The 27,961-nt window shown below is 47.3% G+C and overlaps 2 protein-coding genes across 3 annotated transcripts; both read right to left on the bottom strand.

Moving 5' to 3' along the window:
• inpp5l (inositol polyphosphate-5-phosphatase L) lies at positions 1 to 13,780 on the bottom strand. 2 transcript variants are annotated; one of them, XM_062451986.1, is made up of 16 exons: positions 13,319 to 13,780; positions 9,867 to 9,908; positions 9,615 to 9,715; positions 9,356 to 9,443; positions 6,376 to 6,439; positions 5,617 to 5,720; positions 5,224 to 5,276; positions 4,573 to 4,692; positions 4,346 to 4,430; positions 4,139 to 4,231; positions 3,812 to 3,886; positions 3,526 to 3,599; positions 3,240 to 3,351; positions 2,958 to 3,026; positions 2,772 to 2,862; positions 1 to 2,061 (listed from the first exon to the last, which is right to left on the bottom strand). In XM_062451986.1, the coding sequence occupies exons 1-15, from the start codon at positions 13,376 to 13,378 to the stop codon at positions 2,821 to 2,823; spliced, it is 1,182 nt and encodes a 393-aa protein (XP_062307970.1). In that variant the 5' UTR covers positions 13,379 to 13,780; the 3' UTR covers positions 1 to 2,061; positions 2,772 to 2,820. The 2 variants fall into 2 exon arrangements, with proteins under 2 accessions (XP_062307970.1, XP_062307969.1); XM_062451985.1 differs by having other exon boundaries at positions 2,799 to 2,862.
• Positions 13,781 to 15,268: 1,488 nt separating this feature from the next.
• LOC134012236 (glycerol-3-phosphate acyltransferase 4) lies at positions 15,269 to 27,886 on the bottom strand. Its single transcript, XM_062451983.1, has 13 exons — positions 27,684 to 27,886; positions 26,264 to 26,802; positions 23,408 to 23,477; positions 23,025 to 23,325; positions 21,531 to 21,605; positions 21,335 to 21,424; positions 19,339 to 19,432; positions 19,001 to 19,116; positions 18,831 to 18,886; positions 18,619 to 18,704; positions 18,348 to 18,476; positions 16,900 to 16,979; positions 15,269 to 16,794 (listed from the first exon to the last, which is right to left on the bottom strand). Exons 2-13 carry the CDS (start codon positions 26,423 to 26,425, stop codon positions 16,686 to 16,688), a joined length of 1,368 nt encoding a protein of 455 aa, XP_062307967.1. The 5' UTR covers positions 26,426 to 26,802; positions 27,684 to 27,886; the 3' UTR covers positions 15,269 to 16,685.
• Positions 27,887 to 27,961: the final 75 nt, after the last annotated feature.

Raw genomic sequence — 27,961 nt, 5'->3', positions numbered from 1 at the left:
TATTAGCGCAGTGACTAGCATTTATTAACCAAACTGGAAGGATTACAATAATGTAGTGTTTGTGTTTGATCTGAAATGAAAAATGAGGTTAGTCCACTCCATCTAATGATGCCCCTGGCCCTATGCTGAACCCCCACAGCCAGAAGACTCCCTGGAGGCCATTAGAGGTGCTTGACCACACCATGAATCAACTACCACAAGTCTATTATTGACAAGTGTACCCATGACACGTACAAATCGACTGTAAACAAAATGTAAGGAAATTTGAGTGGGCTCTGATATCGTCAATAACCTACACTCACAGTGAGTCCTATTTCCGACAACAATTACTTCACATTGATGTACTGCCTGCAAATCAGATTTGTTATTTATGTTTATGTATGTTCATTTTTCAAATTTATTTCAGTTGGTATAGGGATTGTGTACAATGAAATTTAAATTAAAAAACATTAACACTAATGAATTAATTTAGTTATATAGACGACCATTGAATATTTAGAACACCATACGTATTTTGAGACTTCAAATTAGTTCATATTATGAGAATATATTTGCAAGAACAAACAGACAATCCATACAAAACACAGTGCGTGCTACAAGTCCATATATGACTAGAAAACATATAAAAGATATAATCAATAAAACGTAATTAAAACAGAAATAACTCAGTGCTTCAAGATTTATATCTTGTTTTGTTAGGTGTGTGTATTTGCGTGCAGGGTTGGGTATGAGTGTGTGTGTGTGTGTGTTTGTGAGTGTAGTGTAAGTGGTTCCCTTCAGCCAGATGCTGGCACTGTAGCTTGCTTTATTAGAGAGTGATAGGGTCAATGTCATCAGTGATTTGGCAATGAAATAAAGCGGAGCGATCTCTAGCTGTGGAACAAACTAGCGGATGCTGCTATGAGGGCAAAGCACAGGGGGCGTGAAGTTCTCAACTTCCCAACTGTTTTCTGTAAGCAAGGAAATCTGTAGACCACTAAAACAGAACAGAAGCCGCGTGGAGCTGCTCGGCCACTCTTTGTTTGTGGAAATAATCATTGAAACAACAGTCAATGCAAGCCATACAATGTCATAAACGGTGATTGTGTCTAAGATAACGTTCATAATCTCATAGGACCTTTGTATTCTCTGGACAAGGTTAGCCAGCAGTGCACTGAAACAGCAGGATTAGTTGACTGTTTTTCAAAATGGCTTTATTAGCATGGATATTCTGATAGTAAGCCATCAAAGAAAAATAAATAGAAGAAATAAATGTTTCTGAAAATGGGGGTGAAAGTGTGCTTGAATGTCAGCAGACTGACCATCAATACTTGGTTGAACAAACCCCTCGATGCTTGAGAACCGTTTATCCATCTGAAGTTATGGTGTTTACTTTGCCTTGTGTCTCGATGGTTAACTGTGTGTGTGTGCGTGTGTGTGTGTGTGCGTGCGTGTGTGCGTGTGTGCGCGTGCGTGCGTGTGCGTGCGCGCGCGTGTGTGTGTAAGCCCACGCATGTCCTCACATATCCATGAATCCACAGGAGACAGAGGTGCCACTGTATCATGTTTCCAGAAACAGCCGAGGGGCCTCAACCTTCAGAAGGACTGTTGGGCTTGTTTCACAAAACAACCTGTCCCACTTCCCTCTGCTTCAAACAGGCCCGGAGCAGACACCGCCACTCCCAGGAGCGTCCTCAGAGACCCTGGGCTCAGAGTTCTGGAGATACATGGAGGAGGAGGGCCGTGCGAGATTGTCCATCAAAAAAAAATCCATAATGCTGACGATCAAATCTGTGTGAGGTCACCCGAGTCTTGGGAATCAATAATGTGGAGTGACAGAGGAGTGGAGGGGAAGGGGGGTACTGGGATATGATAGAGGGGCGGAGGGTGGAGGGTGGTGGAGATGCGGGGGGGACGGGGTCCTGGACGCACAGTGCGTGCGGGTCAGGGAGAGGATGTTTTCCCCGTGAGCAGCTGCTCTCAGGTGTGTGTGGGGTGGCTGGGCTTCCCCTGGTCCTGGTTCTGGTTTTGAGAGTAGTGCTGGAATGGGTGCAGGGCCGACTGGAGCAGACTGGATTACATCTGGAGGATGAGAGAGAACTGTCAGTCATGAGACGGCACCACTAAGACCATATCCCAACCTTCCCATGATAAGTAACAATACAATAAGTTATAAATGGTTAAAAAAAATATCGGGAACGTGGGTTGTTAGTGAGGACAGTAAGGCTGGCCCTCAAGTTCTTATACCCAAGCAGAACTTGATCAGAAGGGTTATACATGAAAACATTAGCAAAGAAGAAGGTTCTTCTATGGTGTTCGGCCTCATTCAGCTGTCTGACTCTTTGACAGGACTTCCAAAGCATGGCTCTCATCATTCTAGCTCCATGCATATCAACCAGTGGCACATCCTATGAAACAGCCATAGCAATGGCAGCGAAACAAAACCAGCGGCCGTAAAAATGCCAATAGACCCATCTAGTTGGCAATGGATGTCTCTCTAGTTGACCGTCTGTCTGGTATCGAATGAACACGGCTGTTAACACGGGTGTAGCCGTGGGCGACAGTGGAGAGGATCCGATACGCATACATCAGGAGCAGTGCGGTTGGTTCAGCCGCATTATGCACAAAGGAGCCAGTTTGTCCCGCCAACACTTCATCTTAGTTCATATCCCCGCTCGTCCAGGCCAGGCCGCACTGAAGCCCTCTGGGGAATACAGCCGTGAGCTGAGCAAGATTACAGGGGTCGCTCTGTCACCGTGACGCCCCCCCGCCCTCTGAGGACCAGCACACACCAGCAGAACACACACAGGGAGTCTCACAGCGTGTGGAGGACGGTCCTGGTCAATGGTAATTTGTCTTCAGTGTGAAGAACAGGAACACGGGCTTTGGAGAGAGACAGAGGAAACCGGCAACTGTTAGAGCAGAGGTTCACCCCGGGTGGCGCTGAAGACAAACGGAGGGCTACATGAAGACGTTACCTTGTGGTCTCCCATGCAGACGTTGGGGCCCAGTGTGTTGTAAACCACACTCCTCTCTCTATCATCTCTCTGGAAGAAAACACACCAGACATATGAGATCGGAAATCCTATGCTTTCAAATCTAAATGTTCAACTGTTCAGGATTCTACGTTCTAAATCCCATGTTCTGTTCTTTCAGAATTCTACGTTCCAAATCTAGAGGATGGTACGATTCTAAATCGATGCTGTACTTCCAAGGCCCTGGTGTGACTGTGTAGTGCTGGTGCTGGAAGATGGACTGACCCTGTGGATGACATCCTGGGCCGTGTGGGACATGAGGATGCGGTCGCACCAGGAAGGACAACGCGTGTTCATGTACTGCGTGGGTTTAGTGTAGTCTTCGCTGTAAGGGTAGCTGGGAGACAGATGTGGCATTGTGGTAAGATATTTCAGTAGGCAGGTATATCGGTGGCGGCAGCACACAGCTAGTACAGCACCATAAGCTGATTTTCAGGTCGCTGTTTTTCGTACGAGATCCGATGAGATTCGGAGGAGGGCTGTTACTAGGCGACCGCCCTGGGATGCTCACCTGGGCGGGAACAGAATCTCCTCCTCTGTGATGACATCATGGAAGGCGGACACTTCTTTGTCATACTCCAAAAGCTGAGTTAGTAGAAAGAAATGAGTTACCGATCACACGACACTGCAGCTGGCGCTGCCACCCACAAGTGAATATTCCCCACGGAGAGTTTATACTAATAGAAACGTATTAGCTATTAACATTAATACTTAATCAGAGTTAATTTTCATCAGGCATAAGCAGGCCATTAGAAGCATGAGGTCAAGACAGAGTGACTGGTGGAAGAAGGTCTCACTGCTTTGCCATTGTCCTCTCTGAAGACAGCCTGGTGCAGGTAGGCAAACAGCTTGGTCTCAATGTGCAGCAGGACCTGGAGGAGAGAGGACAGCGGGCATCAGTCAGTCTGAGGGACGGGGGTCTGGGAGAGAGCGGAGGACAGGAGAGGACAGACCGGAGGACAGGAGAGGACAGACTGGAGGAAAGGAGAGGACAGACCGGAGGACAGGAGTGGACAGACCGGAGGACAGGAGAGGACAGACCGGAGGACAGGAGAGGGCAGACCGGAGGAAAGGAGAGGACAGACCGGAGGACAGGAGAGGACAGACTGGAGGACAGGAGTCACCTGGTGGTCATTGTCCTTCTCCTCAAAGATGATCTTCTCCACCTCATCGCTGCCGTCCTTCACTGTCTGGACATCTGCTGAGGTGGACAGGTTCTGTTCACACACACACACACACACACACACAGGTCAACAAAGACGGAACTGTCAGCTGACCATTTGTAATAAACTTCCTGATCATGTGACCCCACTGTCAACACTTGACCATACTTGGACCAGACTGAGCGTGTCCAGACGGAAGTTAAAGTCTCCAAAGAGGAAGAAGGGGAGGGGGGTGTAGCTGCTGTCTGATATCCTGGGAGGAAATGATAGAGAGGTGACTCAAGAGAGTCACGAGGCTAGAACACCTGTTCCTTGGTAAAAAAAAAATCAACAATAGTATTTCGCATCGTATCTCCACAGAGCTCGAGTGAAGGGGGAGAGGGTGGACCTGTCACCTGTTGATGACATATCTGAGGGCCTTCTTGCGGTTGGCTGAGTAGATGGAAGGGCTGGAGTTGCAGGCAATGAGGTTGGAGGCGTCATGGAAAAGATGGACGTTGACAAGGTCTAGACCTCTGCAGACCATAGGCACACGCACACACACACACACACACACACACACACACACACAGACACACGCCCAGACACACACACAGAAACATGCACACATACACAGAATTATTTCATGAATACATGGCACGTGGAGGAAAACATGAGCCCCTGAAGTGACACTAAACCCTTTTGTCCGGGACAGTGCATGGAAGTACACGTATAAAGTGAGTGTGCGTCTGTCTACCAGAAAGCCTTATCGGCGACTTGTGGTAACGCTAATCCACAAACAAACACATTTGTCTCCTGCTCTCCCTCCATTCACCGCTTTCTCAACCTGCCAAGGAAAACAATTAATGTGCATGCAACTGACGAACAGTGTTGACACACTCACCCGCAAACTCCCTCCTTTTGTCTCACACACAGTGGTAGTGACACAGGAGAGCAAACAGTTACCATTGTGCGCCCAAAAAACAGAGTGTGTTTGCTGATTGCAGACTTGAGCAACCAATCTTCCTATCTACTGAGTAGCTGGCTGAGTGTGACCGTTAACCTACTGGTTGTGTATGATCCAACGAGTCCTCAGGTAGCCCTTCCTGGACCACTTGAACTGCAAGAGACAACACACAACACCAGGGTCACCACGGTTACGAGCAGAGCATGTCCACCTTAGACAACAGAAGACACCAGGGTCACCGTGGTTACGAGCGGAGCATGTCCGCCTTAAACAACACAGCGGTGTGGCTATGACGCAGTGTGGGCGCTCAATGCTCATTGATTCATCTCTTGTCCTCTGTGTAAATGATCTCGTCTCTTGGTCAGATAGGGGGTCTGACTGCCCCCCCCGCCCAACTCAGTCCCAGTAGACTCATCTGTGCCAACCCCCCCCCCCTCCCTCCCTCCCCCCCTCCCTCCCTCCCTCCCCCACACACACTCACAGAGATACTCACATCCGGCCAGAAATTCTTTGGAAATTTTTCTTTCTCAACCGTGGTTACTCCGTCCAGGGAACCCACATACTTGTTCTGTCCCGATACTGCTTTAAAGTCCTTAGCTAGAGAAGGGGTGGGGTGTGTGTGGGTTAAAAGGGGGGGGGAGTTGTAGGGTAACAGAGTGACAAAACATGCAAACAACAATCAATAAAGTGGTGTAAACCTCATCAGGGTAGCATACGTGATCAGAGGATCCATAATCTGGCCATTAGGCCCTGTTTGGTGTGGACCAATCAGATGGGCTGACACAGAATGTGGCAGGAAAGAATGTTTATGGTTCTTCCATAAGCTCTTTCTGAAGAGCTTTGTCACGGCTAACGTGACTGGACTATGCAACAGGGAAAAAAATCACACATTTGCTTTACATTCAGATTCTTTGCAAATGCCTGTACCAAAAGAAGTGGCCATCATACAACAGCATTCAGGAGAATATTTGACAAGTCGTGCCAAGATATGAAACATTGTTTGATTGTAATCTTGACTTTAACTTCCCTTCCAATCATACAAGCAAGATAATAACGACACAATAGAATAAACATAAAGGAGCATTATCGTAGCTAGGGTTTGGTCATGTTTGCATACAATGTACAAACGACCATGTGCAGGGCATACATGGGCACCATTTGTCACAGGGCCGATAACAAAGTGACATAAAACCTTTTGTCATTCATGGTCAACAGTGAGGTCATACAAATATGGGATGTCATGCTTTCTTACCGTTAAAATCATACTGGTAGATGTTTTTCAACGACTTATGGATGAAGTACATGCTTCCCAGAGCCTGGGCAGAGAGAGAAAAAAAAAAATGACACAAAAACCATGAGACTAAACTTAGATTTAGTTGTTCATTGAGTGACTTTGAAAAGTACCTGTGAATGCAATGCCAGGCATATTCGCAGTTCACACATGCTTGTGTGATGTAAAAAAAATCCAACAGAGGCACACACACACATCAGCACCCAATCATGCCTGACGTGGGTCTGACAATTTTTAATGTACTAACTGCCTGCTCCAGTGATCTGATTAATCATGCCCCCAAGAGATCAATAAAGACAGAAAATTAAAACAATTTAAAAGGTATTAGGCAGGGGCCCCCGCTGTCTGCTCCCCCCCCCCCGTCTGTAACTCCAGGACGAAGACGGATCAGCCCCCCCTCCCGGGGGGCCGGGGGGCCCCGGGGCGTGACGGCCACCAGCCCCACACCTCCCTCAGACCCAGGCATGAGAGATCTCTCCCTGAAGAGAACATTCGTCTCACCCGCCAAACGCCACCGTTCTTTAATAGGCCCGAGCTGTCCCTGTGACCAGCCCCAGTGACCAGCGATTAGGGACCAACTTGTCTAAACTGTGGATGGGTTAGGGTGGGGGTTGTTATGGCAGATTAATATGGAAAGGTTATCTGGGACCTGTTATTGAGGTAATGGAGTTATACTGCTGCAACTGGAATAGGTGATCTGGACAAAGTTGATGTTAAAAAGAGGGTGGGCAAGCCTGACACTTGCAGGGGGGGGGGGGTGGGGGTGGGGGTGTAACCTAAAGTTGTTTTGTAATACACACACACACACAAACGCACACACCTGCACACGTGCACACACACAAACAGAGAAATGTTCTCCTCGGCATACTCTGCCAAGCACCTATCTTCATCAATCACATTTGTGCAGTGTTTAATAAAAAAATATTGACTTACAAGTGATTTTTTTATCAAAAAACCATTTGTACAGGGGAATGCATGCGAGCTTGCCCATCACCAGCCCCCCCACCCCTTTCCTCACAGCACTTCTCCACACACTGAGCCCCCCTGCCTCCTCGAACCCACCCCCACCTTCACACCCACTCCTGGCCAGAGAGCTGATGATCCACAGCCAAGAGGAAACAAATGGAAAATCAATCCAGGTGGCACGGGCGAAATGAGAATAAGGCATGAAAGGGAGGAGGGGGGGCAGGGGGGGGCGCTACAGTCCACGGAAGGGGGGGAGGGGGGGGGGCTCAGACACCCCCAGCTCAGGGGAAACATAGCCCCAGCTGTCGGCTCGTCCTCTCCCCCCTTTATTTATTGTTTACAAATGGGGGCGGGATCAATAGTTTTAATCTAGAGTTAAATTGATTGACTTTGGCCTGTCTTCCCCCAACACCTGGCCATTGACTTTCTCCAACCATCTCACACACCTCAGACTGGGCCGACCCACTGACCCCCACAGTCAGGGCTTCTGGGCAGGGTCTCACCTGGGTGGGGTAGGGGTTAATAGCACCAGTAACACTGTGCCACTCTCTGTGTTGAGTGGGGGAGGGGGGGCACTCTCCTAAAACTGACCTGAGTCTACCGCACCTCTGAAGGAAACTTGGACGTGGACTTTTTCTAACGCAGCATTTTTCCAAGTCCTAATTTTTCGTAACACACAAGCCTTGCCCTTGTCTTAGGGGACGACTGGAGAGTGAAAGGGCCCCCCCCTCTCTCTCTCCAGTCGTGGGGGGGGGGGGGTAAAACAAAAGCCAAGAGAGGACGTGAGGTCTGATGGGAGGTGGGTTGACAGGGCTGGAGATTGAGACAGTGTCTATGAGGCCTGACGGGCTCCTCACTGCTCTCTAATTCTCCAGTGCACTGGAGCGCTGTTCAGCAGGAGAGGAGCGAGCCCAGAGGATGGATGAGGATGTGAAACCTGGGCCCAGCTCACAGGCAGTGTATAAACCTGCCTTTAAACACCTCGCCTCTGACTGTGCTCTCGCTGGGTCGCTCTCCAACAACACGGCTCATACTACATCTTTGGGATAGATGTCAGTTATATGAAGGCTGTCACTAGCCAAAGGTGTTTTTTAAAGGTTTTAACTGAGATGACCACAGTCTTCTGGCCAGGGTAAGGTTAAACTTACATTACACTACATCAACAGTCGACAAGCTATGGGTCTATGATGGACTTGTTCATGACAGACAAAAGGAGCTGTTACTCCATTGAGAAAGGTCCCTTTCTTTGACTTACATTTATACATTTAGCAGACGCTTTTATCCAAAGCAACTTCCAAGAGAGAGCTTTACAAAAGTGCATAGGTCACTGATCATAACAATGAGATAGCCCCAAACATTGTGGGTAGCCAAAACATGAAGCATACATTGTGAAAGACCAAATAAGTGACTTCTAAATGTTTCTAAACTGTAAACAGTACCACTGTGCGAGCACAACGACTATCACATCACATGGGTTTGAATGATCCAACCATTTTACAACATACTTAAGGAAAGCATTGCAATGATTCTAGGCTTCGCAATTCATATTTCAGTTTGAACAAGCTAGTAACAGGAAATGCACTCTCTTTATTTGTCCTTGAAGCAGAGATGACCCAAAATCAATATTCAAGATTTTTTGGCCGTAACTGGACATGTGTGCTCTATTATACAATATTTGCCAACAAAGCCCTCTGTTTCTCTGTTAAAAAATATATTGGGTAGCATGGATCTATGAGGAAGCCCAGCCATGCTTATTAGGGGCACAGCTCCATCTTGTGGCTGTAAAGACAAACTACACTCCACAATACAAGTCACGTGAGTTGTTTTCAAGCAACTTATTTGAGTACACTCCGACACAGACATGTTAGGATCACAGCAGTAATGTTAGCCCCATGTGTTACTTGCAATGCTGTAACATACACCAGCCACCATATGAAGTAAAACTAGACCTTGTTAGTCTCACTACAATACTCACAGTGAAACTATCCACTGCCTTGAAGTGGTTGTCAACATAAATGCAGACTCTGTCAAAATCCCTCATCTCCTCACTGGTCTCAATGCTCCTAAAGCCAGAAAATGAAATGAGGAAAAGATTTTCAAATTGGTTATTGACAGTAAGTAAAATAGTCATAGTAATAATAGAGAACACCAAACTGTACAGAATTACAACATCTCGTCATTGACGTCAGGCTGTCTTGTTGGATGGAAGTTTAGTCATATTTTGGTTTCCGTACCAGAAGAAGTGTTCAGCGTGGCCCATGTTGACCATGTAGTCTTTTCCCCCCACTTCCTGGAAGTGCAACGCCACAAACCGCGGCTTGAGGTTGTGAACGGTCTGTTCCCATGGAGACAGGGTGAAGAAAAAAATAAAATGATCATATCATACTTAACTCACGAGGAATGATGCCGCCTGCACGGTTACAGAGACATCGTCTCGGAGGACCTGTCTGCTCTAATAGCGCGAAGACAAGAGGTCCCAAACTCACCGTGAAGAACTCTCGTAACCACTCACTCTGGATCTCGCTGACCTGTGAATAGAGAGAGAGAACACCTAAGATCAGACATTGCTTAGACCAATGGTTCTCAAAGTGGGATCCCCGAGGGGTCCGCAAACCATTGCCAAGGGGTCTGCGAAATAATTTGCCGTAAATTATAACATTGTAAAATTGTACTGTATCATTAAAAATGGAAAAATATATTATAATCTACAGATGGGGACCATTTGCACCAATAAAACAAGCATATTGTGTCCATTTAAGAGCACATATGCTGAATGGGTGTTACGATTTTGGGGGGGTCCTTGGAAAATGTTCACCCCTGTAAGGGTAAGCCTAGTGTCATCTATAGGTCATGTGGGGAGGGGGTTCTCTGGTGGCAAGGAATGCTTAACACCAGTATTTTCAGAATATAATGTTACATCCTAAAGGTCCCTGGCCCCCAAAAGTTTGAGAACCCCTGGCTTAGACACATCAACTCATCGTTAAACCATGTGCCACAAACCAACAGTTTAAACAAATAAATACAGACAATTGTAAACTAACGTTGCAGGACTCCTTAATATAAATATTTTAAGAGTCCTCTTGCTAATGTTCCAGACATCATTCTCTACAGATCGCTGGACATGTTTCATAATAGATGATGACCCGATAGTGAAGGCCATCAAACTTGTATGAGCTCAGCAAGCGAATAAACACAACACCCCTGTCTGGTAAACCATTCTGGCCAATCCTACCCAGATTGGTTATAAAAGGAAGATTTATGTTAAACATTAACTTTACAAGTGGTCTATAAACAAGACTATGGAATTCAGTACCAAAGTGTGTATACTTCAGAAGTTTTTCATATGTTTATGAAAAACAAAATGCATACAGCTAAGCTGGGTCACTAACAGAGGTCTGAGAAAATAAAGTATTTGAACGTTTTTGAAGATCTGCTTGATTTGTGTCACAGTTGTCAATCATGCAGCTGATCAACCGGTTTACAGCCATGGGCTACACAAAGTAAGGTCGTCCAAGTATTTACAAATTGTAAATGGTCCATGTTGGCAGCACACCCAACTGATTATAATCAGACAGCAAGTGGAAAAGTTGAATTTCTGGTCTCCTGGGATTTCCTGTGAAACGGCCAACGGCCTAGAACAGTGTGGCTTCTGCCGGGCCTACAGACAGCAGTGTGACTGGCGTACCTGGGCGCCGGCTTTGCATAGTGTATTTGCATGGCCAAGTGACAGCAGCTCTCTCGGTCACTGACCTGAAGGGAGGGGTGTCTCACGCACAATCCTGGTGTCAGGGCCAAACGTGACACACGGCTAATAGCCTGTATCAAAGTTGCCTAAATGAAAAGCTAACACATTAGCTACTTTATCAAATGGGTGTGGTAGGCCTATCTCTCGACAGAATTTACCAACCGCAGTTTTTATAATGTTACAGTAGGGAAAATAAACGGAAAAGGACCACAAGGCACTCTAAAAAGCAGAGGAAAAAATTATGACTAGGTGCAAGGATGGTTCTGGGAAGGGGGTGCTAAGTAAAGACATAAATAAAACTAGTGTTCTAAACCCAAGGCGTTTGATATTAAGGTTTCTTAGCAATACAGTTTTGTGATAGGGAAAGGGTTGACTTTGAGCAATAGGAGTTGTAGCCTGATAATGATTAATAATGGTAATTTACGATACTAATTAGCATTCTTACATAATTTCAAAGGCTTTAAAGATGTTTTTAACTTAGAAGAAAATGGTGCCTGTAAAAACATTTGCTAACATTTGTTTATCTAGGCTACGTCTGGGGGGCCATGAGTATAAAACCGCCTGGGGACGATATTCATCTGTTTACATTGTCTCCCACAATGGGATCTGACATGTTTTCATCGGTGCCAGATATGGCAAACGGAAATGTGGTCCTGAGCCAAATTTCCATGAGTCTAGCTCCGTCCTTCCCCGTCACTATACGAGAAGAAGCTTGGTCGTGCTACAAGCCTGTAAGGCAGGGCTCTTCAATTCATTTTTTTTTAAGTTATTAGGCGCGTTCAACATGGACTGACTTCATGCAGCACCGCAGCCGGCTGCAGGCGGCTGCCTTGAATCTGAGAATGCCATGCCAACACATACAAATCTTGATTTGATTTGGGGACAATGACATGGCTAGATTGCTGGCTAGTCTTGTTAAACATACTGTCAAATTATAATTACTGTTTGGAGAATATGTCAACTTTGATGCGATCATCTCACATCCATTTGCTATTAAACCCGCTACACATGCTGCGGCCGTACTGTAGCCTAGTACTAGTATATGGCCGATACCTTGTTCGTGAAAACCTTGATATTGATTTGGGGACAATGACATGGCTTGTTAGCTAGCTAGTCTTCTTGTCAAACATATTTCCAAATTATATTTACGGTTTGTCAACCGTACACAATGTTCTTGTCTATGAATCTTGCTAGCATAACTTAGCTTTCTGGCTAATAGCTCAGTCCTCCGCTGCACGTAAACGGGCGGGGCCCCCTACAGGACGGGGCCCATGGGCTGGAGCCCAGTCAAGCCCAATGGTAAGTCCGGCCCTGGTCACGAGTGAATTTTTATTTTTTCATAGTCACGAACTGAATGAGGTTACCGGACCACACTCCGGGGGCCAGTCCAAAGCTGCTCGGGGGCCGGATTGAAGAGCCCTGCTGTAAGGCATTGGGGTCTTATTTTGAAGCAAAACAGCCTACTGGAAACGTTTTACAAGATTGTTACCCGATGCTTTCACTCTCCATTGTTTAAACTTTTAAACATTGTTTGTATCTGGAAAATGAACTGTCATGAAAAAAAGTCGGATGCATAATAATCGGGTTGTGGGTATTTCTGCTGTAGTATGGTCTACCAACTTGGCAAAGGCCAACTTGCGCAGCTCTTTCGCGGGGATAGATTTAAACAATGCGCTGTCTGTCAATTTCCTGTATCTCACTGCCAGCCGTGGCGCATAGGTAGGTTCTTCTTTGGCGGAACTGATGTGAGAATGACGTTCAACAACTAACCTACCTGAAGAAAGCGTGGGAGTACAAGTGTAGACACGGGCAAGCACTGTGTAGGCCCACATAACGATTTGTATTTATTGATTAAATCAAAAACGTATCACGCGCGCATTTCAGTGCAGCTCTGAGAATGAGGTGACAACAAAGTTACAGGGTCGCATGCAGGCTGTTGAAATGAAATTGCCTTGTACACACGAGCCTCTATCTTCCCAACTTTTGTTATTGCAAAGTAAAATACTACATATTTGTGAAGGTCTCCGGCCTTTGTCAGCTCGTGGGAGTGAAACATGCAGCGATAAAAGCCGTTTCTAAATGGCATGAATTAGGCAACCATGTGATTTTGGATGCGTCTGAACGGTATGTAACTCGCAGGATGGCTTTAGGGGAAATGCGAAACGAAATACAGGAGCAGAATGTATCACTTACATTGTCAAATAAGGATCCAACATTTGCGGTGACTAGTAAGACGTCAGTGTACGTTTCCATGATAACGATCAAATTCCAGAAATAGTCCAAGAAGGAACTCCAGCGCGAGCTGATTAAATGATGTACACTCTAGTTTACCGGGAAGGTAATGTGTTGAATAGGCCTCGATATCTAAAAACGGAGATAATTATTGCCCAATCGCACGCATAGATCATTTTGACAATTTCTGTCTGCTGTTCAAATTTGTCCGCTCATGTAGATGGCGGGGTTGTCGTCTGTCGTCTTCACGCTATTTCCTTGAGCAGGTCTAATCTCCAATGTCGACTGTGGGATCGCAGGAAAGGATTTTCATCTCTCTTCAGTGTAATTGGACTACAGGTTCTTAACGGACTTAAACCTTGGACTGTGCAGCGTCTGCTACTGGCCGTAGAGTTCTCTGTCGGAACAACATAAAGCAGTTGTCAGTGTAATGTCTTGAACTCAGAGCTCCGCCCAGTTATTGCTGTGTGGGCTACTGTACTGTAAGTGTAACTAACCTTGGCCGGGTTTCCCAGATTCGTTAAGAAGCTCTTAACGCTAAGAGCTTCTTAAGAGCGTTAGTAGTAATAGTAAATTTTAATGTAGCCTAGTTGTATTCAGATTGATGAAACAATTGCATACTACGAATATTCAGAACGTTAATATAACAATGATTGTGGCATAAACCTGTCATGTTGGAAACATTAAGGTTTTAATCTAATTACGATCCAAATTGCGGTTTATGGATTAACAGGATTTTAAAAACTAGGCCTATTTAGGATAGCCTACATTTGTCTAATTATTAACAAATAGATTCTGATCCTAATAGCCTATTGTAACTCATTTACGTTTTGTTTTTTTATTATCATGGGACAGCCTTTTTTTAATTCAATTGACTCTTAAATTAACAATCATGTTATTTTCCACTTGGATGCTTGCCCACCTTATTGGTTAAAACCCTCAAGTTTTTTGAAGCTCCACATTATCATTATGCTCTACAGGTAGGTTATACCATTGTCTTAAAAGCTTGTATTGTTGTTCTCTGGTGTACACCAGTGTGACCCTATGCAGTGCAGGTATATTTGGAGACCTTCTGTACGAAACCGCACTGGATTGTTCCGTCGGCGTGTAAATGAGGCTTGAAGGGAAACCTTATTGAGGCCTTAGCCAGCCATTCCATGGCGCTGGCAGTGAGCTGTTGAACCATGGCATGGTTTACACAACCAACCTTTCAGGTTTTCTCCCTGCTTCCTCCTGTGTCTCCTCTAGGCTTTGTGTGTGCTTTATCCCCTGCGGTCAATGCATCCATTCGGAGCCCTTGCAGCTCACCGGGGCTTGAGAATGTCGTGTTGTCATCAGTCGTGAATACAAAACACCCCCCCCACCCTCCTCCCTAAAGGGAAAAACACTGAAAGGCATCTGAGGTAGTTTGTCACCGCTCGGTCACAAGCTGGGTTCTGGACAGGCTCCCAACAGAACCGCTAGCGATAACTTAGCCAAGCTCGAAGACGGTTCTGGCGGGGACAACCTGTCCCTGCGTGTACGGTAGACTAATGGGACAGATGCAGAATAAAGAGAACTCTCCAAGAGAAGCCTTCTGCCGTCACCACTACTACCTTCATCGACGTTAAAGTTTCTTCTCAGTTGCCATGGGTACTATCAGAAAGACACCCACGGATCGTGTTTTGTAGGCGACATTTAAACCACTTAAAACTCTGGAAACCTTATTTAAACAGAGGGTTTATTATGAATGATGTCAAGAGCCATGGGAATGACTTGGATGGCTATGGGTCTTCAACAGGTTACCAAGCAATGAGTCAAGTCAACAATACAGAGTTAGCATTCTGCTACAGGATGAAATGCACAGTTAACACCCACATTTGCCCCACTACTGGCAAACTGACCAGCGAGCTGGCCTGCATGCTATTTCCATTTGGCTGTCTCAGTGGGTCCAAAGTCTTACTTTGCCTACTGTTTGTTTGTATACAAAACAGGAATCCTGAAAGGACCCAAGTGAATGCCAGCATCAACAAATCTCAATGCGATCTTTCCAAATCAATCAAATTTGCTCCTCCTTGGAATCTTTTTTGTGTGTATTGGTTACATGTCATCTATACCCTTGCCCGGTACAGGTCACGATGGTAGAACGACCTATGATTAAAGAGGCATAGTACAATCTCTCTCGACATCTCCCTGCACTGCCTCAGAACACAGAGAGAACTAGCTACGCTCTCACTCCACCAAGGTGCCGCCAAGCAGGGGGGAAGATGGCACACGAAAACAAGAGCAGAGGAAGGTCAAAAGGATTTGGCAAGACGATTCCTACAATAGACGAGGCCCAGAGGTCCGTTTAAGAAGGGGAAGTATTAATAAATTATTAGGTTTTGTGGTGGTGGGGGGGGCATGTTTATATATTTTACATCACATACATAAGGGGTAACGACACGTTACAACCATGTCGTAACTAACAAGTGGGGACGTTAATTGAAATTAGTTTGCTGCTTAGTAAGAAAGCTAATCTGTTTCTGAAACATATGGGGGGGGGGGGGGGGGGGGGGCTTAGAAAGCCTCCCAGTTCAATGGCACAGTAGGAGGAGGGGCGGGAGGGGGTCTGTAACATGTTTCATACAGAGAGGACCAGACCCCTATCCCTGCCACGGAGTGACACCCTTCTCCATTTCATAACGTGAACAAATCTCCACATTCCATGGAGAGAAGCACTAATGAACACAGAATCCAGGCTCCCCTGTGCTTTGATTATTCTACATGGGGATTTAAACGCTTGAAACAGAAGTCAACAATAAAAAATACAAACTGAGCATGGCATGAGTGACGTAAACGTGGCAGATTGCAAGACATTCACTTCCTGACATCGTCACCAGTTTCCCTTCAATACACCCTTTACCAGTACACTATTATGTACCCCACCTCTGTCTCTGGTCATATAACAGCTGCTTAGAACCATTGCAAGAATAACTGCATAACACTAACAACAACAAAACATGGAAGAAAAAAAATTAAAACAAAAAGGGACAAATACATTTGTCTCGCAAAAAGACGGTCCGTCATGAGGGAAGACGCCGCCGTTTTCTCCATGTGCGCCACAGCGAGAAAGTCCACCGTCGACCCAAGACAACACGGGGAGAGTTAAGCTCGGACTGGAGTGGGACAGTTATGAGGACATGATATGCCAGGCGGAGGCAAGGACCAAGGAAGCAACGGGAGATTCCTGACGTCAAGGGTGGGGGGGGGGGAGGGGGGAGGTTTCGACCCTCCCGTGGAGAGCAGACCGTCAGTCCGGCAGTGCCCAGTGAGAGGGATCCGCCCCGTCTCCAGACGGGGTTTCTCCTCAAGAACGACTCCGGTCCTCTTGTGTTCCTACGAGCATTTTGCTGTATAGCTTCTGTTGCTCCTCTTTAAAGGTATCTTTTACCTTTCCTCGTTTCAAACCTCCATCCCTAAAAAACAAACAACAACAAAAACAACAAACAAAGAGGTCAAGCAAAGGTCACGACTCATCGTTAATCGTCAAGTTTGCCGGAGCGTGCGACCGCCTTGCTTACCACAGCAGGTCGACCAGACCTCCCTGCCTGGCGATGGCCGACTTCACGCGGTTGGCGAACTGCACCGCATCCTCTCCCTCCTGCTCAGAACAGAGGAGACACAGGGAGTCAGGGCCGGCTCGGACGCTCAGCTTTACATGTACATTTAAATGTTGTCATTTAGCAGACGCTCTTATCCAGAGCAACTTACAGTAAGTACAGGGACATTCCCCCCGAGGCAAGTAGGGTGAAGTGCTTTGCCCAAGGACAAAACGTCATTTTGCATTGCCGGGAATCGAACTAGCAACCTTCGGATTACTAGCCCGACTCTAACCGCTCAGCCACCTGACTCCCAGCTTTAACCACACATCACACATCCTGGGGGAGAACCTGGGAGTTAGCACGTAGCATGCTAATACCGTTATTTAACCCTTGTGTTATCTTCGGGTCATTCTGACCCATCAGTCATTGTGACCCACCGTCGTATTGCGACAAATTTACCTCATACAAAAACAAAGTGAAGCATTTTCTTTTAACCGTCGGGCTGTCTCAGACCCCCCACATTGCAATGGTTAAAAGAAAATTATTTTTATTTGTTTTTGTATTGGGTAAAATTGGGTAAACACAACGATGGTTCGTTATGAACCTTTGGGTCATGTGACCCGAAGGCAGCACAAGGGTTAAAACGTTGTTTAGAATAGATTCCCTCCCTTTTGAAGTGCATCAGGAAGCTCTCCCCGAAGGAGACTAAATATGGAGGCTAATGATTTCGGCAATGAGATCCCTCATGACCAGGCAGGAGGAGGAGGAGGAGGGAGCTCTTGGCCCTCTCTGCTCCAGCCTAAGTGCAGTGGAAAATCCGATCAAAGGGCAGGCCAGGGACCTGATTCGCGGCCCACTGCGCTCATCCGACTCTGACGTTCAGAGAGTGAGAGAGAGTGACTTGCCTTCCCTTCTGCTTTCCACATCAGCGTGGGGTTTATGTACGGTCAGGGCACTGGGGCCGTTTGGGCCCTGCCTCACACGCTCTCTGTTCTGGAAGGGGGTGGGTGGGTTCCCCTCTCTTTCCTGTTGTTCAGGAGCTGTTCCTGGCTGGCCTGGCATGGAGCGCAGTGGAATTGTAATGGAGGGGAAAAGGTCAACCTGAACCCCACTGGCTAACATCGAGGTCTATGTGCCGAGCCAAACCTTATTCATGATCGCTTTTTCCCCCAACCATGGAATGACTTGCCCACGAGGCCCTGACACATTAGGGAAATCAGCGAAAGCCACTTTGAATAACATTTCTTTAAAATCAAAAGATGGCCACCGTCACAGCCTCGACGCTGGCTGAGCGGCCACGGATTTGAAATCCCTCTCGAAGTGTCATTTGCATGCCCAAATACAATCCCTGGTGGACCCAGGTAAACAAGCATGCTCTCGGGCGAGGGGGGCAGGTGGCCGGGGAGGGGGGGGGGGGCAGGGCTGACCTCCTTGCTCATGGGGGGCAGGTACCACACACTGCACACGATGGCCCAGCTGCTCATCATCCTCAGCAGGTAGCTGACCATCCCGAACTTGCTGCTGTTCCAGAAGGCGTCTCCAAAGCGGGGATCGTACTGAGAGACCGGGGACACGCACAGAAGGGTTAGGAGTACAGAAAAACAGTCTCCTAATGACACACACACACACACTGTGTATGTCTTTTACTTACACACACAGGGTCTTTTACACACACAGTGGTCGAGGAGGAGTTCTCACCTTGATTGCTACAGGGTAGACTGTGGAGCCGATTTCAAAGCTGCCCTTTTTGAACATCATGACTGACGTGTTGTTGATGCAGGTACCTTGGGGACGCAACAGCCAGGGACAACAGGACGATTACACGCGACACGTCTTCCAAACACAGCCCCAGTCTAAGACCAGTCACGTCGCTTCATGTGTAGCAGAGCAGATACCCAAAAACAACTTACCCTCGGGGAATATTAAAATAGGAAGCTTGGTCTTGTCTTCGACGTGATCGCTCAATCTGCACCAAACAATATACAGTTTATTAGAAACGCTAAGTCTGATTTCTCATTGGGGGGGGGGGGGGGGTTAACAGGGCCACAGTAAACAGAAGCACTTCAATGTGCAACTCCACCTTTTAGCCACCAGGTGTCGGTCTTTTACTTCAGAGCGTTCAAACCAGATGTGAGGGCAGGCCTTCACCATGGACTTCTGAATAACTCCCATCAAACCTCCATGTATTTGACCAACCTGCAACACAATCAAGTTGTAAATAAAACAAAGCTCATGCAAACACAGGGATAAATAATAATCCTGACAATCCTGTCGTAACTCAAATAAAGTGTAGCTTAGTTGGCTGTTAAGTTTTTGACTTCATTGAGGGCGGTTATTGTTTATTAAATGTTCAACTGCGAGACGGCATCTCTACATCCCTGGCCGTGTGATTGTAGTCTTGAGACAGCATGAAGTTACCATTGCATAGCAGCCATCACTGGCCAGGATGATGACATCGATGGGGGAGGTGTGGTTGGCCACACAGATCCCTCCATTCTTGGGCTTGTTCTCACTGGGGAGACAGAGAGAGACAGGGGAGGGAGGGAGAGAGAGAGGGAAAGGCAGAGAGAGGCAGAGAGAGAGGCAGAGAGAGAGGCAGAGAGAGAGAAGCAGAGAGAAAGGCAGAGAGAGGCAGAGAGAGAGGCAGAGAGGGAGAGAGAGAGAGAGAGAGAGAGAGAGAGAGAGAGAGAGAGAGAGAGAGAGAGAGAGAGAGAGAGAGAGAGAGAGAGGGGAGAGGGAGAAAGAGGGGGGGGGGATAGAGGTTGGGAAAGAAAACAGGACTGTCATCGAACTTAATCAAACACAACCTTGTCGATGGGATCTGACTTGCAGGAGGAAGTGGCCGACAGGAAATGAAAAAATGTTCAGCCTGAGGTCATACCTAGCACAAGACAGGTCCGCTCTTTCCCCTCACTGTAACCAACAAAGACTACAAAAAAAGAAAGGGAAGAGAAAGGGTGGTGGAGTTCAAAGGCCGAGGCTGAAGGGCTGGAGTCGGGCCTGATCTGGGAGCATGTTTCAGGTCCTATTACCCCCCCTGGAGTACCCCTCCGTGACTCCATGTATTTTTAGGCCCTCCCAGAGCAGGGCAGAGCATGTGTGTCACAACAGGCCTCTGGTCTGGTGTTGCATGTCCTGAACTGTCGACCGAACACCACCCAGGGCTAATGAGAGAAGTGCAAGATGGGACACAAACTTTAAATGCCACATTCCTGGGAAGTCACTCGTGAATCATCACACCCTAATAATTGTTAAGTCTTGCCGGAGTCGCCCAACTATTTAATGTAGGCGTCTGTTCGGCCAACTTCTCAAGATCTCTCTGTCGCAGAATGTCCTGTTCCGCAACAAGCGTCTGTGGTTTGACTCGTCATGCTGGCAGGGAGAGACTTGGCTCAGACAGTAGTCGAGTCGTCTCATCACAACAGCAGGGAAGGCCTCCAGGCACCGTGTGTCTGACAATGGCCGCCGCCACAACAATGACTGAGCATCAATAAAATCAATCGTTCGAGGGGTCACCTCGAACTTTCCGCTGTCGAGCTCCGTGAGTCATCTCAGAGCGAACGTCAGTCTGACTCTACCGACTCTACTGATCTGATACAGAGCGGAACAGAGCGAGAACACCCTTCAACTAACGTGGAGGTTTGTTTTGAAAATTGCCGTTTCACTTCCTGTGCTACTTCCTGTAGATCCGTTTTTGGGCACCCCAGAGACAGCTCAGCTCTGAGCCCTGGGCCTTGTTTGTCCCTCTCCCTCTCTCCCCCCTTTCTCCACCCTCTCTCCCCCCTCCCTCCCTCCCTCTCCCTCCCTTCTCCACCCTCTCTCCCTCCACCCTCTCTCCCCCCTCCCTCTCTCCCCCCTCCCTCCCTCCTTCCCTCCCTCTCCTATTCAAATGAGGGGGAAAAAGCCCTCCTTTAAACGTTTCCAAACACCAGATACCACTATCATCCGACGTGTGATGACGACCACAGGCAGATGCATTTGCATGTTCTACTGCTTCCAATGAACAACACAGTGAGGGGGAGCCATGTTAAAAACAGGGGAAGGCAGATGAGTTAAGACCATTTGGAGCTGGGTATCTGTAAGGCTACTACACCTCGTTTGGAATGTGGAGGCCTCATCTGACCAGCCTGAGCTTTTTGTGTGTGTGAGAGTGGTCCGGCCCACAGACTTTTGTACTCTACCTAAGCTGGCTCTGTTCAGCACAGTGGAAGTTAATGTAGACAGTGACTATGCTGGCTCCTAGCTGTCTCCTCTTCCAGGAACAGCTCTTAGCAAGCTGCATTCCAACGGTAAACACACACCAAGTTTCTGTCTACCGTTTGATCCAAGTCCTATGTAAACGATTTAAACTACAATCAAAATCCCTCCTTCGATGCCCTACACGTGGTTGCTTAACGCGTTTGATGCCGCTAACCTGTCGTGATAGGTGATGATGGCAGTGAGCGCTCGTACGCAGATCCTGTAGCACATCAGATGAACCTTCTCGCTCAGGAGGTTCTTCATCCTGCGGGGAGGACAGAGGACAGACCTGACACCCGGATTCCACAGAAACACTCAGACTGTTCCGGAAGCTGAACGGGATCAAATACAATCAGGTAAAAAGGTCTCACCTTCCGTTGGGAAGAAACCCGATGATGGAGGTCAGCACCACCAGAAGGCCCACCCCAGTGAAGGCCAGTGTTACCCTGTAGAAGACACACAGCAGCACAGCAGTCACACACACAGCAGTCACACACACAGACCAGTGTGTGGGCTGTGCGTCTTAACACAGAACTTCTACGTTCCAGAAGAAACATCCTACCTACTGCCTGGTCACAGGGAAACAAATGCAGACTACTCACTGCAGGTAGACTATGTTCTCCATCGGTTTATACTCTATTCTCTCTACTCTGTGTCAGACAACCATGACTGTCATGTCAACTGGAGAGACCTAGAGCGGCCACATTAGGCCGCAGTTAAGACAGGCGGCGAGGGGGGGGGCAGACTGACGGGTTTAATCCAGGTGAATCCCCACACGGCTGGAGATGGAGCAGATTACAAGGGCCAATGAGATCCACTACTCGGGAAGGGAGAGACAAATCCCTCCGCTGTGAGGTGAGGAGGGCTGGTGAAACGGGATCCCGAGCGTGAAGCGGGTCACTGGGAGATTGTGTCTTTTCAAGTCCCTAGCTAGGGACCTCTGGGTACCACTCAAGATAATAACCAGCTTATCCAGGACAGCTTTGGTCCCGCCCAGCTCCCCCTGCTCCTTCCACTCGGTCAGATTGTGTGTCAACCGTATGCACAGCAGAAAGCTAGTTTGGTCGCTCCCTGGATCACAGCACTGGTCTCTGAGGTTGTACAGGTTTTATTAGGAGGAGAGAGAGACTAACATGGCTAGATTTGCAAAAACATTGTTTGCAGGGACATGATAAACAGGAATACCAGCTGGTAAAGGGTTAACGAGTTAGATTTGAGGTAGTATGGAATACAAGCTAGTAAGGAATCCTAGGGTTTAGGCTAGTGGGTGTGTTGTCTGTCTGGATGGATGGATAACGGTGTCCTGGTTTGGAAATGTGTATCTGGACTGAAGCCAGACTGAGTTAGTCCTGGGTCTGTCACCCATTTGTCTCCCCAATCAACTCTCACCCCTGAGGGGGAAACCTCCGTCCTCACTGGAAGTGGACTGGTATCCTGAAAGGGGAGGAGAGCTAGGCTAGCTGGTGTACTCAAGTGCAGCGGCTGAAGAGAACCTCAGCTAGCTGGTATATCGCAGGAAGGCAGGGGAGAGGCTAGCTGGTGAGAGATGCTAGGCTAGCTGATGAGAGAGGCTAGGCTAGCTGGTGAGAGAGGCTAGGCTAGCTGGTGAGAGAGGCTAGGTTAGCTGGTGAGAGAGGCTAGGCTAGCTGGTGAGAGAGGCTAGGCTAGCTGGTGAGAGAGGCTAGGCTAGCTGGTGAGAGAGGCTAGGCTAGCTGGTGAGAGAGGCTAGGTTAGCTGATGAGAGAGGCTAGGCTAGCAGGTGAGAGAGGCTAGGCTAGCTGGTGAGAGATGCTAGGCTAGCTGGTGAGAGAGGCTAGGCTAGCTGGTGAGAGAGGCTAGCTGGTGCGGGAGGCTAGGTGGCATACCTGAGTGGCAGCAGGAAGCCGTAGCGTATGAGCACGCCCAGCCCCCACATGACGGTCAGCCTCAGGCTGATGTGCTGGAAGTTGTTGTTGCTGCGCGTCAGCAGGTTCCAGGACTCCAGCTCCTCGGCGGAGAAGCGCTTGATCACCTCGTCGTCCATGATGCTCTCCACGCCCCGCCGGCAGAAGTAAAAGATGTCGGACATCTCGAACTCGGAAGCGGAGTCCAGGTCACGGTTGCTGCCGCTGCGTCGGATCTCTTTGATCTCCTCTTCCAGGGAGGTGGGCTCCTTGGCAATGATGGCTGGACGGAGCAGCAGGACATTATGGGATGGTGTCACACACAAACTACACACAGCCCTCCCACCACACACACACAAACTCACCATTAGAGTAGGGCTTGTATATGAGATGATTATTTTCTTTTGCTCCTCTCTCTATCCTCAGCGTGGCCCACTAGATGGAAAACAAAAGAAGAGTTTTAGAGCCAAACTTAAAAAGATTACTATCTGATTAAACTCAATTTGAAATCTAGACATTTAAATCCTTAAAAATGGAAACTCTGATTAATAATATGCTTACCCCATCTCTGTATTTAATAGCAAACTGATAACAGCAGATTATGAATATAGCTATTTCACGGACGTGATATAATGTTGAAACTGTAGATCTGTACTATATAGAGCAGTGTGGCACTTAATCCACACGGCAGGCAGCCATCCGCCTGTAGCCTTTCCCCATTCCACAAAGAGTTTCTGAGAAGGAAGGCCCATCACTTCCAGAACATTGACTCAAGTTCAAAGGATCCCCGAGCTCTCAAATAACTCCACTGCCAACATCGAAGAGGCCATTTCATTAGTTTCCTCTTCAATGAGATTGTCTAGCCTTACATCCAGACTTAAAAGATTGTGTTATCCATGTGTACACCTAAGGCTAAAACAAACAGGCTTGGCAGGACTGGGAGCCAGGGAAAAGGACAGAATGTTCTCCCTTCCTTTAGCAACAACAAGCAGAGCACAGGGGAAGCTGTCTAACCTCCTGGGGGTGGGGTGGGGGAGGGCAGGAGCTTGGAACCTTTCACGCCAAACACAGGCACTCGGCTGAGAGCTAGTTCCCACCACGGAGAGAGCACCCCCTCATTACAGTGACGGATGGTCAGGGGAGAGGGGAGCTGAACACACAGTACAGCCCAGTATTAAACACGGTCGACAAGTACCATCTGCTATTGCACTCCCCATACATGCTTCTGGGAGACGACACGCTTCTGGAGTTGGTTAAGAGGGGACGTATATCCCAAAAATGAAAAGGATGTCTGTTCATTCTGAAAATGAGAGCAATATGCGTGTGGAGCAATATACTTTGGCCACATGGTGGCTGGACCCAGTTGTTCTCGTTAGAACCCATTCGCAACACCAGATGGATAATCCAGTAGTGAACATACAGGTCCTTGTTGATCACAAAGTCTAGCTGTTACACCTGTGCATGAAGCTCAATTTAATACCAGTTTGGGTTGGGTAGAGGAGGAGAATGTTTAGCCATGCTGCTGCTTAGTAGAGTGGAAAACAGAGCCAGAAAACTGGAGCAAGGTAGAGCAGAGCCAGACAAACACACACTGTGCCAGAGCAGGAGAGGGTGTGTGGTAGCAGATGCTCTTACGTAACACTCTCCAATAAAGAATGAGTGTGTGAGTAGGAATTCGACATATGGCCTAGTTTTTGCCTCCATTCTACCTCACCAGAAAAAGCCATTATACTTCCGTTTTCTTCATATTCTCGTTCCAGAACTTTTGCTCCGGATGCAGTGGAGTCTGTTCTGAAGGTCTGGTGGGTGGACGTAAGAAGCTGAGCTTGGCTGACTGGCGTCTGATGTAACCATAGCTCTGCTCGAGGACAGACTTGCGTCTCAACAGTAGGCCAAGATATCTCCTCAATCCAACTCACACATCCAGGTCACAGAGGAGTCAGTCCAAGCTCACATGACCAGAGGTCTAAAGCAGGGCATGCATGTATTATACATCCTACCTCCTATGAAACTAATCTGACAAGAACTAATGATGATCTAGTTAAATCCGTTATGCAATGTGGCTGTAAAACGAAATATAAATGAAAAAGAGAAAATGGTGGTCTTTTTCAAGACACAGCCACGACATTTCCCATGTCCATGTGATCTGGCATGCAACTGCCATTTTTTCCCCTCCATTACCAGTACTCTCTGAGGTGTGAGCTATGATTCCATTAATATCCAAGACCCACTCTTTCTCTGGTTATTTCAGGTAACAGATCTCCAATCTCAAAGGGACTAATAGGAAAATGCTGACACACCGGCCGCTGACACGAACGAGAGCAGAAAAAGAGAGAGGTTGGATAACCTTCTCTAGTTTTATCCTAGGTTCTTTTTTTAACATAGTGGGGAAGCGAACAATTATGGACTACTCCTTGCCCCAGTGTCTAGAATCCAGGAGGAGCAACAGATGCTTTCGGCTGTGCTGATTGGGCGCCAATCAGAGAACACGGCCAGAAATAGACAGTTGATGAAAGGGGTCTAGTCAGTGCAGATTCCCCGCAGTCGCTTCGTAAATCAACTGGTTTTCTACATGAAGACCTCCTGTTAAGTGGACAGATACACCCCAGGCCAGCGATCTACTCTCCTGATCCCAACTACTGAATGATCCGCTGGCTAACACGAAGAACCAACCGTATCCCCAAAATAGTTTCAAAATGTAATGTTGTAAATACGGACAGTGGGCAGTGGCCCACTAACAAAGTCTCTTCCGTAGTTCTATACTGACAATAAAATATATTATATTTGACTTAAGGGTGTGCCTACAAGTCCTTCCCATCTGCGTCAACATTAGTAGACAGACAACCCAATGACTGTAGATACAGGCCACAGCTAAAGTTAATAAAGGATTGTCCCAGTCCTGTTCACAGCTAAAGACCTCTGACAAATGCCAAATAGAGGTGGGGAGGTAAGCAAAAGGTGAAAACAGTACATTGTGAATAAAACAATACAAGGATCATCTCAAGCTAAAGCTTATGGGCAAATGATGCACTGTCTAAAAGAACGCTGCATGTCATTCGAGAGCAGGCCACAGTCACAGTAACTCCCTCTTCCAGAAGGTCTATGTCTCCCTCTATTAGGATCTGTCATACATGTGTAACAACTTAGATACTTTACAGTTCCTGTACATTTCCATTTAGAGCAGCCTGAAGATGAGCCCTATTCCAGTCACCCCTGCTCACCTCAAAGATCTTCAGCAGAGTTTTCATGTACAGCCGGCGAATCCCGAAGGACACCCCAAAGATGGCGGGCACGATGATGAAGACCAGTAGCAGGGTGAACCATACCGTGAAAGAGATTCCCAGGAGGATGCAGAGGAGGTTGTCAAAGGGGAAAAAGAACATCTTGCCAACCGGATGGAAGGGGAGGAGGTAGTGTATGCTATGGAGAATATAAAAGGCTGGCCAACAGCTGGAGGGGTGATGGGTCACTTCTCAGCCCTATACAGCCTCTGTCTCTGTATGGAGGGGCAGGCCTTCATTAAGGATCCCGAGAGACCAGAGTCCTCATGTTCACCCTCTCTGGGGAAATCAGCATCTTGTTAGTGTAACTCCAGGCCTCCTCAGTACATATAGAGTCTGTGTGCTAGTCGCTTCAGATGAGAGATGTCTCTCTCGTCAAAACAAAGAAATCAAACCAAATACAATGCCACTGCAACATCCTCAAGGTGTTAAAGGTGTCGATGGCTCATTCCAACCCTGTCTGTCGTTTAGCATAAGCCCTGGGGAAAACACAAAAACAAAGTTACTCAGCTAATAACATTGTGTTCTGTTAAGTTGTTTCTCTTTTAGTGTTATGAATCTATAGCTCATAAACGTGGGAATGTTGTTTTCACGAGAGATGTGGCTGGGTCAAAATAACCCTTCATATCAACCATGTTTCCCAAGGGTATATTAACAGTCTGCCATTCATTCCATACAGCTGCAGCTGAGATCGTTCTTCACATGCACTTGTTTTGACAATGACATTTATTGTGCAGAAATCATCATTGGCGTTTCACATGCGGCTAACGTTGCTGGGCTAGCTAGCCGGAGTAGTGAAGTTAGGACTTTTGGTACTAGCGAACACACTACTCATCGTTAGTCCTGCGTACAACGGTATTTGACAGTTTGAGAAAAACATGACTAAACTGAGTAGACAGCTGATCTAGCTTTATTGAACAACAGTTAAAACCACCCAACCCAAATGATGACACCCTCCAGATTTAAGTCACGACTACGACCACGACGTCGTTAGCCCACAATCACCATACGACAGTTCTATTTCGAGCTGTGGTGTGGCTGGAGCGGTAGCTACTAGCTACCATTAGCCATGTTAAAAGATGATTTCACGCACTGTTGATTGATAACTTTGGCTTAAAATGTAAAAAAAAAAGTCAGATTAGGTTAGGTACTCAACTATTCTAGCTAGCAAGCATGTTAAATGTGCCGACTAGCCATCACTAGCTAGCTAGCAAGAGTAACAGTTCCAGTTACGAACCGTCCAATAGTACAGTACCAGTACTGTAGCGAACTGCTGGCTTCAATAACATGCACTGGCAGTAGATAGCTTCTTAGCTTATCCGGTGACTAATTATTGTTAAGTAGCAATATCATTGATTACCTTACTGGTCACAGTATTGGTTGCTCCGATCACTGACTGTACTCCGTCTTTGTGTCCGGCGACTACACTCGCATTGTTGTCTCAACTCCACCCGGTGGATAACGGCCTGGCCAGTAGCGTGGATGTAACGTGAACGATGATGCTGCGCATCAGATGTTCATCCCTGTCCGGGGTTTTGCACACCCTCCCGTGTAGTCATGCGTGCTTGCTCAAAGCTGACATCTGGTGGCGAAATGTATGAACATAATCACCTTCCTAATGTGTGAACCGTACAGTAT

Source organism: Osmerus eperlanus, chromosome 25 (genome assembly GCF_963692335.1).
Source record: "Osmerus eperlanus chromosome 25, fOsmEpe2.1, whole genome shotgun sequence".
In the NCBI taxonomy this organism is placed as follows: domain Eukaryota; kingdom Metazoa; phylum Chordata; class Actinopteri; order Osmeriformes; family Osmeridae; genus Osmerus; species Osmerus eperlanus.
This window is presented reverse-complemented; position numbering and strand designations above follow the sequence as displayed.

Excerpts from the sequence above, each read along its gene's own strand:
- inpp5l (XM_062451986.1), bottom strand. The coding sequence starts at position 13,378 with ATGGAAACGTACACTGACGTCTTACTAGTCACCGCAAATGTTGGATCC. Across the intron at positions 4,431-4,572 it reads CTCAGATATGTCATCAACAG|GATATCAGACAGCAGCTACA; the intron begins GTGACAGGTCCA and ends ATTTCCTCCCAG. Across the intron at positions 3,600-3,811 it reads GAGAGGACAATGGCAAAGCA|CTTTTGGAGTATGACAAAGA; the intron begins GTGAGACCTTCT and ends CTACTAACTCAG.
- LOC134012236 (XM_062451983.1), bottom strand. The coding sequence starts at position 26,425 with ATGTTCTTTTTCCCCTTTGACAACCTCCTCTGCATCCTCCTGGGAATC. Across the intron at positions 19,117-19,338 it reads GTGATGGCTGCTATGCAATG|GTTGGTCAAATACATGGAGG; the intron begins GTAACTTCATGC and ends ATTGTGTTGCAG. Across the intron at positions 18,705-18,830 it reads TATTTTAATATTCCCCGAGG|GTACCTGCATCAACAACACG; the intron begins GTAAGTTGTTTT and ends TGCGTCCCCAAG.